At 37.6% G+C, this 16623-nt stretch overlaps 1 protein-coding gene across 6 annotated transcripts in view; it reads right to left on the bottom strand.

The window, feature by feature from the left end:
* The window catches only part of PCSK5 (proprotein convertase subtilisin/kexin type 5), a 160442-nt gene that overhangs the window by 60836 nt on the left and 82983 nt on the right, over nucleotides 1–16623 (bottom strand). For all 6 annotated transcript variants that reach the window (XM_032212755.1, XM_032212757.1, XM_032212754.1 and 3 more), the window contains exons 5-6: nucleotides 12879–12955; nucleotides 944–1032 (exon numbers count right to left, since the gene is read on the bottom strand). In XM_032212755.1, coding sequence (XP_032068646.1) covers nucleotides 944–1032; nucleotides 12879–12955 — 166 coding nt within the window. The remainder of the gene's footprint in view (nucleotides 1–943; nucleotides 1033–12878; nucleotides 12956–16623) is intronic.

Below are 16623 nucleotides of genomic sequence, written 5' to 3'. Positions count from 1 at the left end.
GAGCAGAGAAGTCTAGTTGTGATGACTCAACTTCCAGTCAATGTCTCCCAGTTTCTACTATTATGCCTTAATCGCTATATTAAGTTCCAAAATGTATATGTTCTGATGCAAATGTTCATTCTTACATTTGTTGCACATGTAAAATGATATCAACTTTTGACAGCTTCCTTCAATAGGTATGTAAAATTTAATACAGACTACAATAAAGCTTATTGCTGTGAAATGTTATTAAGACTGTGTGAGGTAGGTGAGATTTGCCTTGAAGTGACACTTCGTTTTGCAAAGGCAATGCATTTTATATTGTTTAGGAAAAGAATGAACTCAATTTGCTTCAGGTCAACAAGCACCATTTGGTCTGAACTTTTAGTAAATCAAACAGTTATTTTGAGGGGGAGGAGGATTCCTTTTAGCACATGAAAATTAGAAGAGGCTTTTATACATGCAGAGAAGATATCAGCTATTTTAAATGCCAGAGAAAACTGCAGAGAAGTCCTCAAAGTAGAGTGAATCACTTTATTATTGGAAGAGACCATATTATTTAATGAACTTTCTTATGAACTTTTGTTGAAGCCATTCATCCCCTCAAAGATTTACACAGTACTAAAAGTTGTAGAAGGGAGATAAAAGTAACATAGCGTAGATAGTAATTTTACTAGCTATAGTAATTGCTTCATTATTACTGCAGTAAAGTAATAGTGAAGGTATTTTTTTTCTCAAAGAATGTATGCCATCATAAAAATAAGGCTTATCAGTCATGCTTAAGCATCTTTAAGTTATAATTAAATGCAAAAATAACACATAAAAAGAATAAATTTAACACTATAACTGTACATACACTTACCAGGGATAACTGCCTTGCTTACTGAACAAAGTGACTTCCTTTGACTTATATACTGCTTTATTAATTTTTAAGTATTATTTTTTAAATAATAATTACACTTACCTCCAATTCTGGCATTAAATGCAATTCCTACTATACAATGTGAGTTATTTGCTGTAGCTGCCACTTCTCCAGCACAACGGGTTCCATGTCTAGGAAGGGAAGGAAATATTTTAAATTAGGTGACATTATTGCAAACAGAAGTATTTTAAAAAAAATATTTTAACAAGTCAAATATGAGCAACCTAAATTTACTTCAGAAAAATTACTTGCACTGTGGGGATGAAATAATTGATTAGGTAAAGCAATGATTCAGTTTGCCTCACTGGAACAATTCTGGTGACTTCCATCTTGGCCTCTTCAGACCAGTGCTACAATTTCCAATTTCCGAAAGGTGCTTTTTCAAAAGGAAACTGGACTTTGTTTTTCCTTGAATACCATTCACTTCACACCCAAGAAGCTTCTTAACTTCAAGGAAAAACAAAGAATGTTGCCTCTTGAAAAAGCATCTTTGGGACAACCATGATCTGGATGACTGAGAGTCTCCATAGACAAATAACTTCCAATGCATTCCAAAGGTAGGTTGGGCATAGTTTGGAAGCACTTTAGGCCTCATTGAATAAGGCTCCTCTCACTTTTTTTGATAGTGTGAACTCTGCAGGAAAAAGCTGGGTTTGGTCTCTGAAAAGGTGAGATATAGTCATTTTACTTTGCTCTTAGAATAAGAGTTTCTCAAGGACTTCTTTGGAAAAAAGTCTTTCTTTCTCCAGGAATCAAGACTAGACTAATGGTCAGGCATATTAATGCCAAATAAGACAACTGAACAGTACTGATTTATAGTAAAGCATCTTTATATATAACCAGAATTTATATATGACAATAGTTTCATCCATAAATGTCTGCTTAAATGTAGCAGAAACACAACATAAGAATTGGGAACATAACACTGGGAATTGATGAGGTAAAGAACCATTATCAAGCAATTTAAGAAATTGCTTTTATGCTGTTCAGGTGGTAATTAAAGCTCATAGATAATCTGTAAAAATGCTTTAGTTTATGATATAAGGCTGTGCAATAGTTTTAATATCTTTTTGTTGCACATGAACAAAATTCTGGTGGCTGGAAAGAAATCAAGGGCCATATCTTATTGACTATGTGATCTACTTCAGTTTTAATATTTTTTATAAAGCTAGTCTTTGTGCAAGCAAAGCACCCAGGAACTTAGAACTACATAGAGACATAATGAACTGGACAGGTTGGCCCAGGTATCATTGGCTGGCAACATTATAACAATATAATTATCTAATAACTATCTGCTGCAGGTATATAATTCTTCTTTGAACTTTTAATAAATAAAAACTGGAGAATCGTATCTGCCATTTTTGCTCTCTTTGGTGGTGGATTTTGGATAAAACCTTGAATACTATGTACGGTAGTATTTTTCTTTGTCTTAAAATGTATTTTAGTTCATTTATTTTGCTTATTTACTCCCTCCCTTTATTTATTAGCATAAACATAAATGGAAGAAATAGCAGATGTATATTGAAATGTAATGATGACATTTTAAAAAACAGATCTGAAAAAGATAGGGAGTATATAAGATTTGCACACTTCCTCATTAAATCAGTTATATCCATTTTGTAGCTATGCCTCATCACCAGCTAAAATGAATGTAATATAGAATTATACATCCATTATTAATGTATCCAAATAGTAAACAAAATCACTTTTTCTATATGAAAAATATGTAGAAACAATCAATACAATCTTTTTGTAGTAATAAAACTTTGTCCATTTCAAAGGTGCATAATCAAAACTTTGAGCCTGCACAGTGAAATATACATACTTCAATAAAACAAGCTGAGGAACTCAAATATCAAAGGCTATCAAAAGGCTATTTAAATGGATATTTAAAAGGATATTCAAACTTTACAAAGTAATTACCGATAATCCTTTTGCTTGTTTATATGTTGTAGGAATTTAGAAGAAATCACAGTATACCATAGACTACCAATAAACTAATTCTTGAAGTATTGGGAAAAGACATTATCTATGTTTTTTTAAAGAATTGTAATTATCAAGAAAGTTATAATTTATATAATAACAATATAAAATCAAATCTGTCAGATGTGTTCCGCCATAAATCTGAACATAATAATAACATTCTCAATAGAGATTTCTAATCTGTTTTTAATGTACATATACAAACACTTATAACAATTTCCTCACAGGATATTATTGTTGTTTCAATGCTGCTCACTGTATTCTATCCCTCATATTATTTTCCTGAGATTTACATTGAATATCTCTTTCTTCTTCCACAATCTTTCCTCAATTGCAGTTCTACAGCTCTTGATATCTGACACTCCACTGTCTTTTGAAAATTAAAAAAAATACAAAACAAAATACAGTTTTATTCAATTTTTCTATGTCCCTGAAATTTGCTAGTGAGTTTAAGCCTCTTCAATATAGGAAACCTCAGGTGAGAAATCAGAAAGGAAAATGAAGAGTAAAAATGAATGTAATGATGAAAGATTAGATTGTAGAGGCAAGAATTTCCTATTAGATAAACCAGAAAACTAGTGATTTTGTTGGCAATATAAATAAAGCTCATAATAATGTGATCAACTTAGTCAATAGCAAAGATCAATATTTTCTTATGCTGATGTGATTATTTTTCAAGTTCTTTCTGCAATGAGGATATTCCCACATAATACACTAAACAAGACACTAAAAAGTGATGCTTTTTATACTGTGGAAGTTAAAGAATGCTGGCAAAACGAAGTCACAAATGTTCGTGTTATTAGCCATTTACCCCATGTACGTCAGCAATGTTTGTGCAGCTGTGTTGAAAGAATTTCAGGGGATTATATGTTATTTTCTTCTGTCTTCTCTGCTCATCTACCGATCCACCTGCTGCTTTGGATGATAACTTCCTTGGAAGTAGCAACAGCTCACAATAAAAAGAATAAGATTTTATTTACAGTTTATGAAAAATATGCTACCATAGCTTTTAGGAATATAGTAATAAAGTTATTTCAAAGAAGATTGAAATGAAAAAAGTGTGCATGTATGTTGAAAGAAGAAGTGTTGCTTATGATGAACAAATAAAGACTTTCTATAATTAGATACTAATATTTTAAAGTTTCTAAATATTCATTTCCCTATTTTGAATTCAGCATTCATGCTGAATCCTGGTTACATTTTCTTTGCTAAATAGAAAAAGGAAGAGATAAAATGTTTTATTTACAAATAGACTGTAAATAGACTGACAAAGTCTAATTAAGGGAACCAGAAAAATGTACACATTTCTCTAAAATTGCACAATGAATAAACAGACATAGCAAACTGTTGTTTTTAACTCTCTACACATACTTTTCCACATTCAGTAGTAATAAAGCAATCTTAGCTTCCTGTAAGACACATTGTGAAGCAGTTAAGTACACATTAAAGTCCACTGTCGTTAATGACAAAATAAAGAGAGTAGAGCAATAGATAGCTTCAGATGATGCTTCCACACAGCTGATTTTTGTTGTTGTTATTTAATAGGCAAGAATAATGTAACAACCGCTAAGTGAATTAAAGGCTTTGTGTGAATTACAGTTCCAATTCTTTGCAGTAAGACATCCAACTAAATAGCATGCATATAATCTTTCCCAATGCTTTTTCAAAAGAGGGGAGGGGAAATCACGTATTGCAGTCATCTGTATCAGTGAAAAGAGATATTTCTCATCTCTGGCACTGACCCTGATATTTTATAAAATAAGCTGAAGATATTTTGCTATTCTGTTACAAGAATATGCAAGAGTAAATAGGAGAAATGCCTTTTTTCAAAATTCTGAAATTCTCCTTTATTGAGAAGCTTAATAGTGCTATAAAACTTTGATTCAGGATATCTTGTGCTGTATCACTTATATGGTGTGCATATATTTCACATCTTGTTACAGATTCCATTTGTTCTTCTAATAGAGATTTTTTTTAAGAGAGATTTTACTTTATTTGTATGCTGCCCTTTTCCCTGAGGGAACTCAGGGCGGCTCACAATTCAAGGGAAGGGAAGAACAAACAAGTTACAAAACATAACATGAAGATCATACACCGTTAAAAAGCACAACAGTCATACCATTCAAGTGGGGCTTTAGTCTTTAGCCCTAAACCGGTCGGAACAGCCAGGTTTTAAGGGCTATGCGGAAGGCCTGGAGGGTGGTGAGGGTACGAATCTCCACAGGGAGTTCGTTCCAGAGGGTCGGAGCAGCCACCGAGAAGGCCCTCCTCCGGGTAGTTGCCAGTCGGCACTGGCCGGCAGATGGAATGCGGAGGAGGCCTAATCTATGGGATCTTATTGGTCTAGTGGAGGTAATTGGCAGTAGGCGGTCTCTCAAGTACCCAGATCCAATACCATGAAGGGCTTTGTAGGTGACAACTAGCACCTTGAAGCGCACCCGGAGATCAACAGGCAGCCAGTGCAGCTTGCGGAGGATAGGTGTTACGTGGGTGAATCGAGGTGCACCCACGATCGCTCGCGCGGCTACATTCTGGACAAGCTGAAGTCGCCGAATGCTCTTCAAGGGGAGCCCCATGTAGAGCACGTTGCAGTACTCCAGCCTAGAGGTCACAAGGGCACGAGTGACTGTTGTGAGAGCCTCCCGGTTCAGGTAGGGACGCAACTGGTGCACCAGGAGAACCTGGGCAAATGCCCCCCTGGTCACAGCTGACAAATGGTGTTCAAGAGTCAGCTGTGGGTCCAGGAGGACTCCCAAGTTGCGGACCCTATCTGAGGGGCGTACAATTTGACCCCCCAGCCTGAGAGATGGAACACTTGGCCAATTAGTAGGAGGGAAGCACAGCAGCCACTCGGTCTTATCTGGATTGAGTACAAGCTTGTTAACCCCCATCCAGTCTCTAACAGCCTCAAGGCTCTGGCTCATCATGTCCATCGCTTCATTGAGTTGGCACGGGGTGGACAGATACAGCTGTGTATCGTCCGCATACTGGTGGTATTTTATCCCGTGCCGTCGAATGATCTCACCCAGCGGTTTCATGTAGATATTAAAGAGAAGGGGGGACAGGACCGAACCCTGCGGCACCCCATACGTTAGGGGCCTAGGGGTCGATCTCTGCCCTCCGACTAACACCGACTGCGACCTGTCCGAGAGGTAAGAGGAGAACCACCATAAAACAGTGCTCCCACCCCACCTCCCGCAGTCGTCGCAGAAGGATACCAAGGATAACCAAGGGGCCCTCCTGGATCCACTGCCTCGGAGCGGCCGTAAAGGCGCAATCCGGTTAAGAGACTCCGTCGCTGCCGAGTTCCAAGCAGCAACAAGAGTCTCCGCCGGACTGCGGGTGAGGGTATCAGGAATAACCCCAAGCTCCGTCTGGAAACCCGAAGGGTCCATAAGTCGCCTGGGGCGGAACCACCTGGTCGGTTCCTCCTCCCTACAGTGGGAGTTTGGTCTACGAAAGTCAAGCCTCAGTAGGTAGTGGTCCGACCATGACAGGGGTAAGATCTCACTACCTCTCAGACCAAGATCACAACTCCACTGCTCCAAGAGAAATACGAGGTCGAGCATGTGACCCGCCGAGTGGGTTGGGCCCCGGATTACTTGGGTCAAGCCCATGGTTGTCATGGAAGCCATGAACTCCTGCGCTCCATCAGAGTGTTCACCGAGCGAAGGCAGATTGAAATCCCCCAGAACCATAAGCCTGGGGAACTCAACTGCCAGCTCGGCTACCGACTCGAGGAGCGAGGGGAGGGCTGCTGCAATGCTGTTGGGAGGCAGGTACGTTAACAGCAAGCCCACTTGACCCTTGAGGTCCAACTTCACCAGCAGGGACTCACACCCGACAAGCTCCGGAGCAGGGATCCTACGAGGTACTAGAGACTCTCGGATAACAATGGCCACACCCCCACCCCTTCCCTGGGCCCGCGGCTGATGAAGCACCTGAAAGCCCTCTGGGCACATCTCTACAAGGGGGACTCCTCCCTCCGGGCCCAGCCAGGTTTCAGTAATACATGCCAGGTCTGCCCTCTCGTCTAAAATTAAGTCCCGAATGAGAGGAGCCTTATGAACTACAGACCTGGCATTTAGCGACAGCAGCCTGAGACCAGGGTCCTGATTACTCACGCCATCTGGCCTTGGAGTGGGACTCATAGGGCCGGAAGGAGGGATCTCTGTGACGTAGCGAGCCCTCCTTCCCCGGTAATGGCCAGCCCTAAAGTCCCAGCCATATCTGCCCCTCCCTGTTAAGACCATAATGCTCCAGCCCACTCCCGTGTCCGTAGTCCCTCCACCCACCCCCATAGTCCCTGCGTGCTCCGGCAGGCCCTTCGAATCACACATCCTGAGGCTGGGATTGGGCCCAGGCCCCCTGATACTTCTGCAGAGGACTCAGTGCAGAGGGTACCTGGATGAGGTCCCACCTACTCAGACATACACAATCACGCAGCCAATCACTCCCCACTAACAGTTTAAAAACACAAAAAGTTACAACAATAATAGGGATTAAAAGAGTGGGCACATACAACAACAATCACACCATACACACCTCATTCATAAAATGCGGAGAGACTAAAAAATTGCGCAAATCTTAGATGGAACAATGTGAGAAGGGGGAGGGAGAGGTACTCCGCTCCTCTCCCTTCCTATGGCAATTAAGGTGACTAAGGTGGTTAAGAACCCAGCCACAATCCACAGAGGGTATGCAGAGGGGGAGGGTGGCGTTTCCCCTCCTCTGAGTTCCCTCCTAGAGTTTTAGAGTTTTAATGGCTGTTATGTTGGATGAAAAATGAATTGATTCACATTAAGGGAATAGATTCAATCTATCTCGATTAAAGGAATGCATTATATTAAATGGTATTTTTAATTTAAAAAAAGCCTAAGAATCAACTGTGAGTTCTCAGATATACAGAATGCAAGAGAATGTAATATATGTAGCTCATGATTGAACTGTTAAGGGCTTGGTGTTCTGTGAGCTTGATTAAATTCCATACACTGAATGGTCAGGATAGAATTTGGAATAAATAAATGGAAATCAGATTCATTGGTAAAATTAAATGATTCATAAAGTGAATATATGCATTTTTCCAACTATCATTGAAATATTAATATTGAAATAATAAAACAATATGTGAGCTTAAGTATGAATGAAAATTTCCTTGCTGTAAAAGAAGATATATTAAGAAGATATATTAATGTAATAATATAGGGAAGAAGATATATTAATGTAATACTAACACCAAGTAACCACATCTTTTTTTCTCATGAAAATATAAGAAATAAATTGAATCTATTTCTGATAGTTCAATGTATATTCTGTCATCTTGGAACTTAATTTTAACTCTGGTCAAATAAATTCATTTTATCTTTCTTCCATTTACTTTTAAATAGCTTGAACTTTAATACCATTAAGTTGATTTCAAAGTTAATTCCACAAGTTGATTTCTTGTCCTTTTTATCTTTGTCTCCCTTCAGGAACAACTTGAAGAAACTATTCTTGTAGAAGGTCTTAAATTGATGAAGTAAAGCATGGTTATTGTGTCCCATGCTTGCATTAAGGGTCCACTGATTATTATTGATGCTGCTGGATATTTATATAAACAAGTGAAGATAAAAATTTATATATGTACTTAAGTAAGCATACTTTTTAAAAGGGAGAATATAAACATTAAAAGCAAAATTTCAACTTGGTTGGATGAAAGCAAAGAGGCTTCGTGTCATGGCTTCAAAGAAGGCAGTGCAACACATTTAAATTACAAAGCTAAACAAAGCTGACACAATACCATCCTCAAGTCTCCTTCCTGCATTAGTTGGGGTGGCCGAAACTGACTTGACCCATCCATCTCAACTTCTGATGCAGCCTGGAGGAAAAGGATATAAAAATTCTGATAGATAACAAAAGGTTGGTCTTTTGATGGTGCTGACCAGCCTGGAAGATTCCGGGTTAAAAAGAAGATTATATTATCATTTGAGGGCAGTTATGTAGTTTGATTTTGATTTTGGCAAGCCAATGATGTAAGATAGTTGTGCTGGACTGAAAAATTAATGGCAAGCAACCAGGCCTCCTCTAGGGGTTGGCTTGTCTCATGCAAATTCTGTAACTGCTTCTGGGCATCTTGCTCTGAGAAAATGAAATAATCACAGTCCAATCGAGTGTGAATTACAGGGACTCCAATCAATAACACTGGGCACAAGGTTTTGCTCTGCATGATTGAATTGGCAAAAGGTCTGTCTCCTGATCCCTGCTTAGTAGTTACAGATATAATTGGATATCTCACTGTGTAAGAAAACTTCTCATCAGCTATAATGGTGATCTGGGCTGGTCCTCCAGGATTGCTTACTGACTCATAAGGATGATCTAGGGAGCTTTAGTGTGGAGGACGCCATCCAGCTGTTCCATTCTCCACTAAGAGAGTAAGCAATTTTCTATCAGCAATTGGAGAAACAAGGTCTATCAGTGACTGTGCTGTAACCATCATAACCAGTAGAGTCATCCTCAAATTTTCAAACTTATGTAGTATATCATCTTGTTCATCCCCTGGTAGAGAATAAAAAGCACCAATGAAGTCAGGCTCAGCTGGGTATGAAGTGTTTTCATCTAGTAAATGTAACCGACTCCAACAGCTTCGCTGTGCCAAATCTGGAGGTGGTGCAGCAGGAGCCTTGGAGGCATCTGGGAATGACTTAAAGTCTTTTTTTTTTGACCCAGCTGATAGAGTCAAATAAACGTTTGATCTTTTCACCACAAAGTCTCAACAAAAGATTCAAAAAAGCAAACAAAGCTAGATAGGCTCTCATCTTAAATAACATCAGTGGGCTGGTAGGTTGTTTCAAAGGTAGAAGAATCCAGAGCCTGTTTATGACATTTGGGTGCATTCAACAGCACATAGATCTATTAGCTATATTGGCAATTAAGAAGTTATCCTAGAGAAATTACTATTGTTCTCCTGGAATTAGCAAGTGATTATTATAAATATGCTGAGTGTGATCTGTTATGTCTGTAATAAATGATTTGAATGAGAAACAAAACTTCTGCAGCATCTGAAGGAGCTTTAATATGTGTGAAAAGCATCCCTTTTGTCTTATCATGAGTTACAGATTAGAACAAGTATTTGGATATTGTAGCATGTGTCAGATTGTTTTACTTTTTCTTTAATTGCTTTCTCTTTGACAATACATTTGACCAGGATAGGAAGACTAGGTGAATCAGATGCATCAGTCTTGACAGGCATAAAAAGTCCAGTTTCATGCTTTTGAATATATGTATCACATTTTACTACGTCCACTTAGTATTTTATGTTGAGAGCTACTCAAATATCAAAACCATAATTTGTACCATGAACAGCATGTTTTTCATAAACAAACTAACTTTCTTTCTTTCTTTCTTTCTTTCTTTCTTTCTTTCTTTCTTTCCTTCTTTCTCTCCCTTTTCTCTTTCTTTGTTTGTTTCTTTCTCTCTCTCTCTCTCTCTCCCTCCCTCCCTCCTTCCTTCCTTCCTTTTTTTCTTTTGTCTTTAAGCTTATTTTCAATTCCCTGAAGCTGGTATAATTAGTTGCAATGGTGACACACAATGAAAGCCAATGAAGGACCCGACTCTTATTTAGTAGTTCATCCCTGACAGATAAGGAGAGTCTGACAGCTTTTGCTTTTTCAGTTCTGTTTGAAGATCCTATTCTAATGAATTAAATTTGTTTAAAGGAGCTTTTGATTTACTTATTGATCCTTTTTGTGTTCTTCTGTCTTTTGGTTGTTTCTTCTTCTATATCCTCTGTTAAATCCATGCGTATATTATCAGACAGTCTTGTAAGTATTTTTTGAGCTTATTGTTTCCAAACAGCCTTAATGTCTTCTATAGACAAATAGTACTGCTCCGTTGTATCCATGGGTCTCTCTTCTCCTCCAATTGTAATCCTTAGTTTTCTCTGGTTTCCTTTGGTCAACCCCCAAAGTCCCTTGTTATGTTTATCTCCTGATTAGCAAAACTTTCCCCAAGGGGGATTTCTTATAGTTAATTTCAAATTTTTCACAGTCTTTTACAAAATTTTAAGCACTTCATAAAATATTATTTCAAGTGCATCTAGCCCTTTTATTTACTCGTTAACCTTCAAAGTCACCATTCCAGTGCTCCTCTTGTTTTCCAAAATATATATTTTTAATCCTTAAACTTATACAAACTTTATTCATCCAAGATAAAAAGAAATTATTCCTGCATGATGAAACTTGTCCTTCAGAAGGTTCTTAATATTCAATAAATCAATAACAAGCAAATTCCTAAGTAGGTAAGAGATAAAGCAGCTGAGCACAGGATCTGTTTTGAAAGTGCTGAACCATGACTTAGGCAAGTTAATTTTCAAATGACTTCCAGAGTTCTCAAACCTTTCAGAGATTGCTATTTTGTGATCACTGTGTAGGCAAACTCTGTATGGAGGAAATTTGTTGGTGGTCCTAGTCCTCTCCTCCATATGGGGAGAACTTCAAGGAAGTTGATTAGTTCGCCAGCAATTCTTATTGCAGTGGTCATCCATCATTGCTTTCCTGGAAGCCAACATGTGTTCATTATCAAAATAAGTTGTGGTTGGGATATTTCAAGAGTAAAGAAATATTTCTGATGCTGATGTCTTGCAACAGGCAGCTAAAACTTGCTAGAAATCATACTAAATACTAATCTTACAGAAATAGATATAGAATGTGATCATTTTCTAAACATGGTTCCAGTCATTATAAATTATCTGCATGTAGGCATGCAACTTATGTTCCACCTTTTGTCCAAAATAGCACAAATTGTGTTTCCTCTTCCTACTTTATCCATTAAAGAACTTGTGAATTAGGTTGGGGAGAGAGTGAAGGAAACCGAAATGTGAATTTCCTTATTGCCAGTTCAACAGTATTTTTAGAAGTTTTCATCCATCACAACAGGAAACTGATACAATTTGTTGCTCAATATTACAATGAGAAAGAATGATTAGTCTACTATTTAAGTCATGTCTATCTCCACGTAAATTAAGTTAGCTAAACTGAGATAATACAACACAAAAATACACATATTGGTCATCCATCAATATTTTGATGATTTATGATCCAACTCTCAAATTTTATGACATAAGCTTATATTCATATATGAAGCAGCTACATCAGCACAAAATCCTAAATGATAATATTATTCTGGCTCTTCAGAACTGTCATCATGATAAGATTATTTGCAGTAGGTTTTATTGCTTCATTTTTGAACAACAATTCTGGCAAAAGCCTGATAAACCAACCATCTTTTTGCATGTGAATATATAAATATGTACAAAAAACAGGAGGGAAATATTCATCCTAACAAAAAGTAACAACTGACCCTTCAGAAAGTAATACAGATTCTCATCTCAGCCTATATGAAGCAGTTTAGTGAAAGAATCTATTAAAAATGTTAAGATCAGAGTTCTATTTCTGAGATAGTTTTCATTCTACCTGTTTGGTTGATAACCCACCAATCCAAATGCTGTCACCATTTATTTGTTTGACAACTTTTCTATTCCTACAATGGCAGGCATACTTCATAACAGGAATATTACAAACCTTTTGAAAAGTAATTCTTTGTGACTGGTGGAAAAGTGGCAACCATACAGAGAAGCAGTAAGATGCAATTTTTATAATCCTATTTTCTCTCTATAACTCACTATGCAAATCTGCTCAGAAAGGTCCCTGATTTTTCAGAATAAATTTAATGGGAAGATGTAAATGTTCTTCTACCCGTGGAGGTTCTACCATTGGATAATTTTTAAAATCATTAGCAAAAATTTAAAAAAAATATTGCCAGGGGAGTTATGCTGAAAATAAATATTTTAATGTTTTCATCTTTAAGTTATTTAACATCTTCTCAGGCAATTCATTCTGTAGATTAAGCATATCATTCTAAAAATAAAGTATATATAACTTAATTTACCCATAAGCACATTTTAATTTAAAACCAACAGACTTAACATCTACCTTCTGTAACTATACAATGGACTTACTTGTTTTCATTGCTGGCATCATACCGAGGCATGGGGTCAATATCATTACCATTGACATCAAAACTGGCATCTGGATCCTGTAACCAACAGTGAAGTAAGATGGAAAGAGAAGGGACAGCAGAACCTCATTAATTAGCTATTGATTCATCTAAATTCATAAACCTCAGCAGGTTTTTACAGGCATGTAATTAGGTTAACTAAGATTCCTGTGGTTTTGTATGGGATGCTTGACCAAAACTAACAGTTTAATTGTATTTAGGATATAGAATTGTTCTTAAAGCATGGATCTTATGAGAGCTAGATGACAACAAATTCATAATCTGAGGACTGCGAGACTGAAGGTATGTCATACATTAATATAGAATCTATTTTTAATAATTACATTTTAAGTTATATTGTGTATAACTTGCTTGTGGTATATTGAATTGAATTGAATTGAATTTATTATATTTCTATGCCACCCTTTTCCCCTAAGGGGACTCAGGGCGGCTCACAATCCAAGTCAAGGGAGGGGGTAGAGATAAGGAATAAAAAAGACGAACAGAACAACACACAATTTAAAAGCACACAACAATCATACCATTCGAGGGGGGGGGGGGGCGAAAGCTCTTTAGCCCCAGGCCTGTCGGAACAGCCAGGTTTTAAGGGCTTTGCGGAAGGCCTGGAAGGTGGTGAGGGTTCGAATCTCCACGGGGAGCTCGTTCCAGAGGGTCGGAGCAGCCACAGAGAAGGCTCTCCTCCGGATGGTCGCCAGTCAGCATTGGCCGGCGGATGGAATTCGGAGGAGGCCTAATCTGTGGGATCTAATCGGTCTATTGGAGATAATTGGCACTCCCAGAAATTTCAAAAAAAGATGGCCAAGGATAATAGATGCTGAGATCATTAGAAGCATTTTAGAAGCATTTTAGAAGCATTCTAGAAGCATTCTAGAAGCATTCTAAAAGCATTAGACTTCATTCTTAAATCATTAGAAAGACTGTAGGTTAACTGTAGTTACCGACAATATATGTTTTAGAGGGAATCTCATTTCGTAATACAAACATATTTATTCCTCTTCCCTACCCATTCACCCTGGTCAAATTTCCAAGTGTTTTGCTCCTAGAAGCAAAAGTGGAACAAGCTCAGAATTTTGCACTTATTTCACCCCTACATTTGACGGCTGCCCTTCACGAGGTCCTTACAGTTTACTTTTGCTTGGTGCTAATGGCAGCCCCAAAGAGGATTTTTCCAGTTTTTGCCTTGCAGGATCAATCTTTTCTGCAAAAAGCTGCTAAGCTACATTTCTTACACCAAGACAACTATCTAGTCCCTACTCACCTCATCCACCAACCCACACTGGGGGAAGGCTGTTGGAATGGTACCTCACATTTCCTTCTCTGATTATGCTTCCCCCCTTCCTTTTTGGAATATAGGAACTTTTTTGTATCACAGCTTTATTCCCCCAAAGCCCAAGTCAAGGAAGGTATACAAAGAGGGCCACACTTTGCTCCTCTTCCCAGCTGTTTTGTTTTGTTTTGTTGTCAGGGAAGAGATGAAAAAGAACCCAAAGAGAGGTACCTATCTGAGATACCCATAACTACCAATCTAGTGATGAGGTAATGTTTAGTCCTGGCAGCCTCATCTCCACCACTTTTGTGGTGAACAAATGGGCAAGCTGCAGCCATTGGTTTTGCTTTCCTCAGCAGCTACAGTGTAAGACTGTAGAATAAATCAATGGTGGCAACCTCAACTCTCTCTCTGCCGGACAGTCCTTCTTTAGCTCTATAAAGAAGCACAACTAAACCCTTAGATGGTAATGCTAGGTAGTCCAACTTTTCCACCTTCCATCTTGTCCCTAGGTGGGCTGAGAGAAGTAGATCAAGGGAGATTCTTCATGTTTGTGATCCATGACTATCTGCTCATCCCCTCTGTAGAAAGTCATACGTGTTTGGAAGGAAAAGTTATGAATGAAGTGCTGGGGACAAGTGAGTGCATGCCAGCATGGCATGATTGATAAATAGCAATAGCAATAGCAGTTAGCTGAAGTTGCTGCAGTACTGCACGCTAACCACTGCATATTCAGGCTACAGAGAATAAGATGTAGGAGGGCTGCATAATGCCCATTTGTTGCAACTCCTGTACTTAGCAATTATTTCTGATTTATGAAAAATAATTGTCTTAATTAAAATAATTTTCATGTGATTCTAAGCTTCTTCATATAAATCATTTTCAACACATATTTATTTCCAACCTGGATTACCTTCATTCTGGCTAAAAGACCTAGCTATTTAAGTGACTCTAAGAGAACATTACTTGCCTAAAGGAAATATCTCCATGTGTTGATAAAGGATTTGCAAACACAACTTCAATTATAAGCCTATTTTGAAAATGATACTAAACATACATCAATTACTCTTTTTCATATCTTTAAGGGGTGTAATAGGTGTAAAATGTGATTTTATTTTCTCCACTTTTCCTGTAGAAAACAGCTGTTTTTTAGTCCAAATGATATAGATGAATGAGAGGGCAATTTGTATGCATGTGCAGTTCAGGCCTGATTTGACTTGTATTGACGATCTGAGATTCAAGGGGAACATGATTTCATTTGAGTTTGTGACTCAATAGTTGAAGGCAAACCAATTCAATTCAAAAGTTTGAAATTCAATTTTTACAAATGTCATGGGTTATAATGAGAAAGCATCGAAATGTCTGTAAGTGAAATCTTACAACTGGCCAGATTAAAAATTCTGAGAGATGAGAATGTGAATAAAGCACAAAGCACTGTCATTTCAAAAGCGTTCCAATACATACAGTATAATAAGATGATGCAATTCAGTGATTAGGAAAGAGAAGAAGACAGTTAGCTGCAAAGCGGCTGGAATTCAATTACAGTGGGGATGAGTGCAAGTTGGGAGACTTGAAAAAAAAGGTTTAGGAATAGATCATCATGTAGAATATCTATGTGAGCACTAAGGGATGGAAACAACTTGATGACAAATAATGTCAAATGTCAGAAAGGCTATCATATCATTCAGCATGACCAGGTATGGAAATGAAGTTGCAATATTGTCTATTGTTTATAACAGTTCATAACTAGAAGAAATGCCATTGGATATGTAGCAAGTTTTGACAGTATTTCATAGCCATTTGGTTTGCTTGGTTGTTTCAAAGGACAACCCTGTTTCAATTCACAAATTTGTTTTGATTTGGTTTGACAGATGCTTGATCAAACTGAGGCACTCCTTTGAAACTCTGTGCACACATACTTTTAAAAAAATCACTTACATTATGACAATATCATTTTTTTAGTTCAAATAATTCTGGATATAATAAAAACTACAATGATGATGTCATGTGCATTTTGATGTCTTTTCAAAAATGATGAAAATTAGGTCATGATGCACATGCACTTTATCTTCCCTGGAAATCCTTGATACTGGGTGAAATTGAAAACATTTTTATGCTGATAGATCATATCCTGTCTCTTCTCCCTTTGCTACCTTTTTCATGCTCTCATATTCTATGCTAGAATGTGAATGGATTGTGTAAAACAGAAGTCAAGGGTATGCAGTGGGTAAACCATGAGAAATAATATTTTTCCTAAATATTGTCAGAATATTCAGTTTAAAGTTAATTTATCTTTATCAGCTTAATTTATCTTTCGATATCCCCCTTCCATCTTTTTAAAAATAAGTAGCAGAAAAGAAGGAGGGGAATATAACAGCTTTTAAATTAATCAGTAAAAATCCTGAGTTGTACTGAACCA

This window comes from Thamnophis elegans, chromosome 3, assembly GCF_009769535.1.
Source record: "Thamnophis elegans isolate rThaEle1 chromosome 3, rThaEle1.pri, whole genome shotgun sequence".
NCBI classification, from domain to species: Eukaryota; Metazoa; Chordata; class Lepidosauria; order Squamata; family Colubridae; genus Thamnophis; species Thamnophis elegans.
This window is presented reverse-complemented; position numbering and strand designations above follow the sequence as displayed.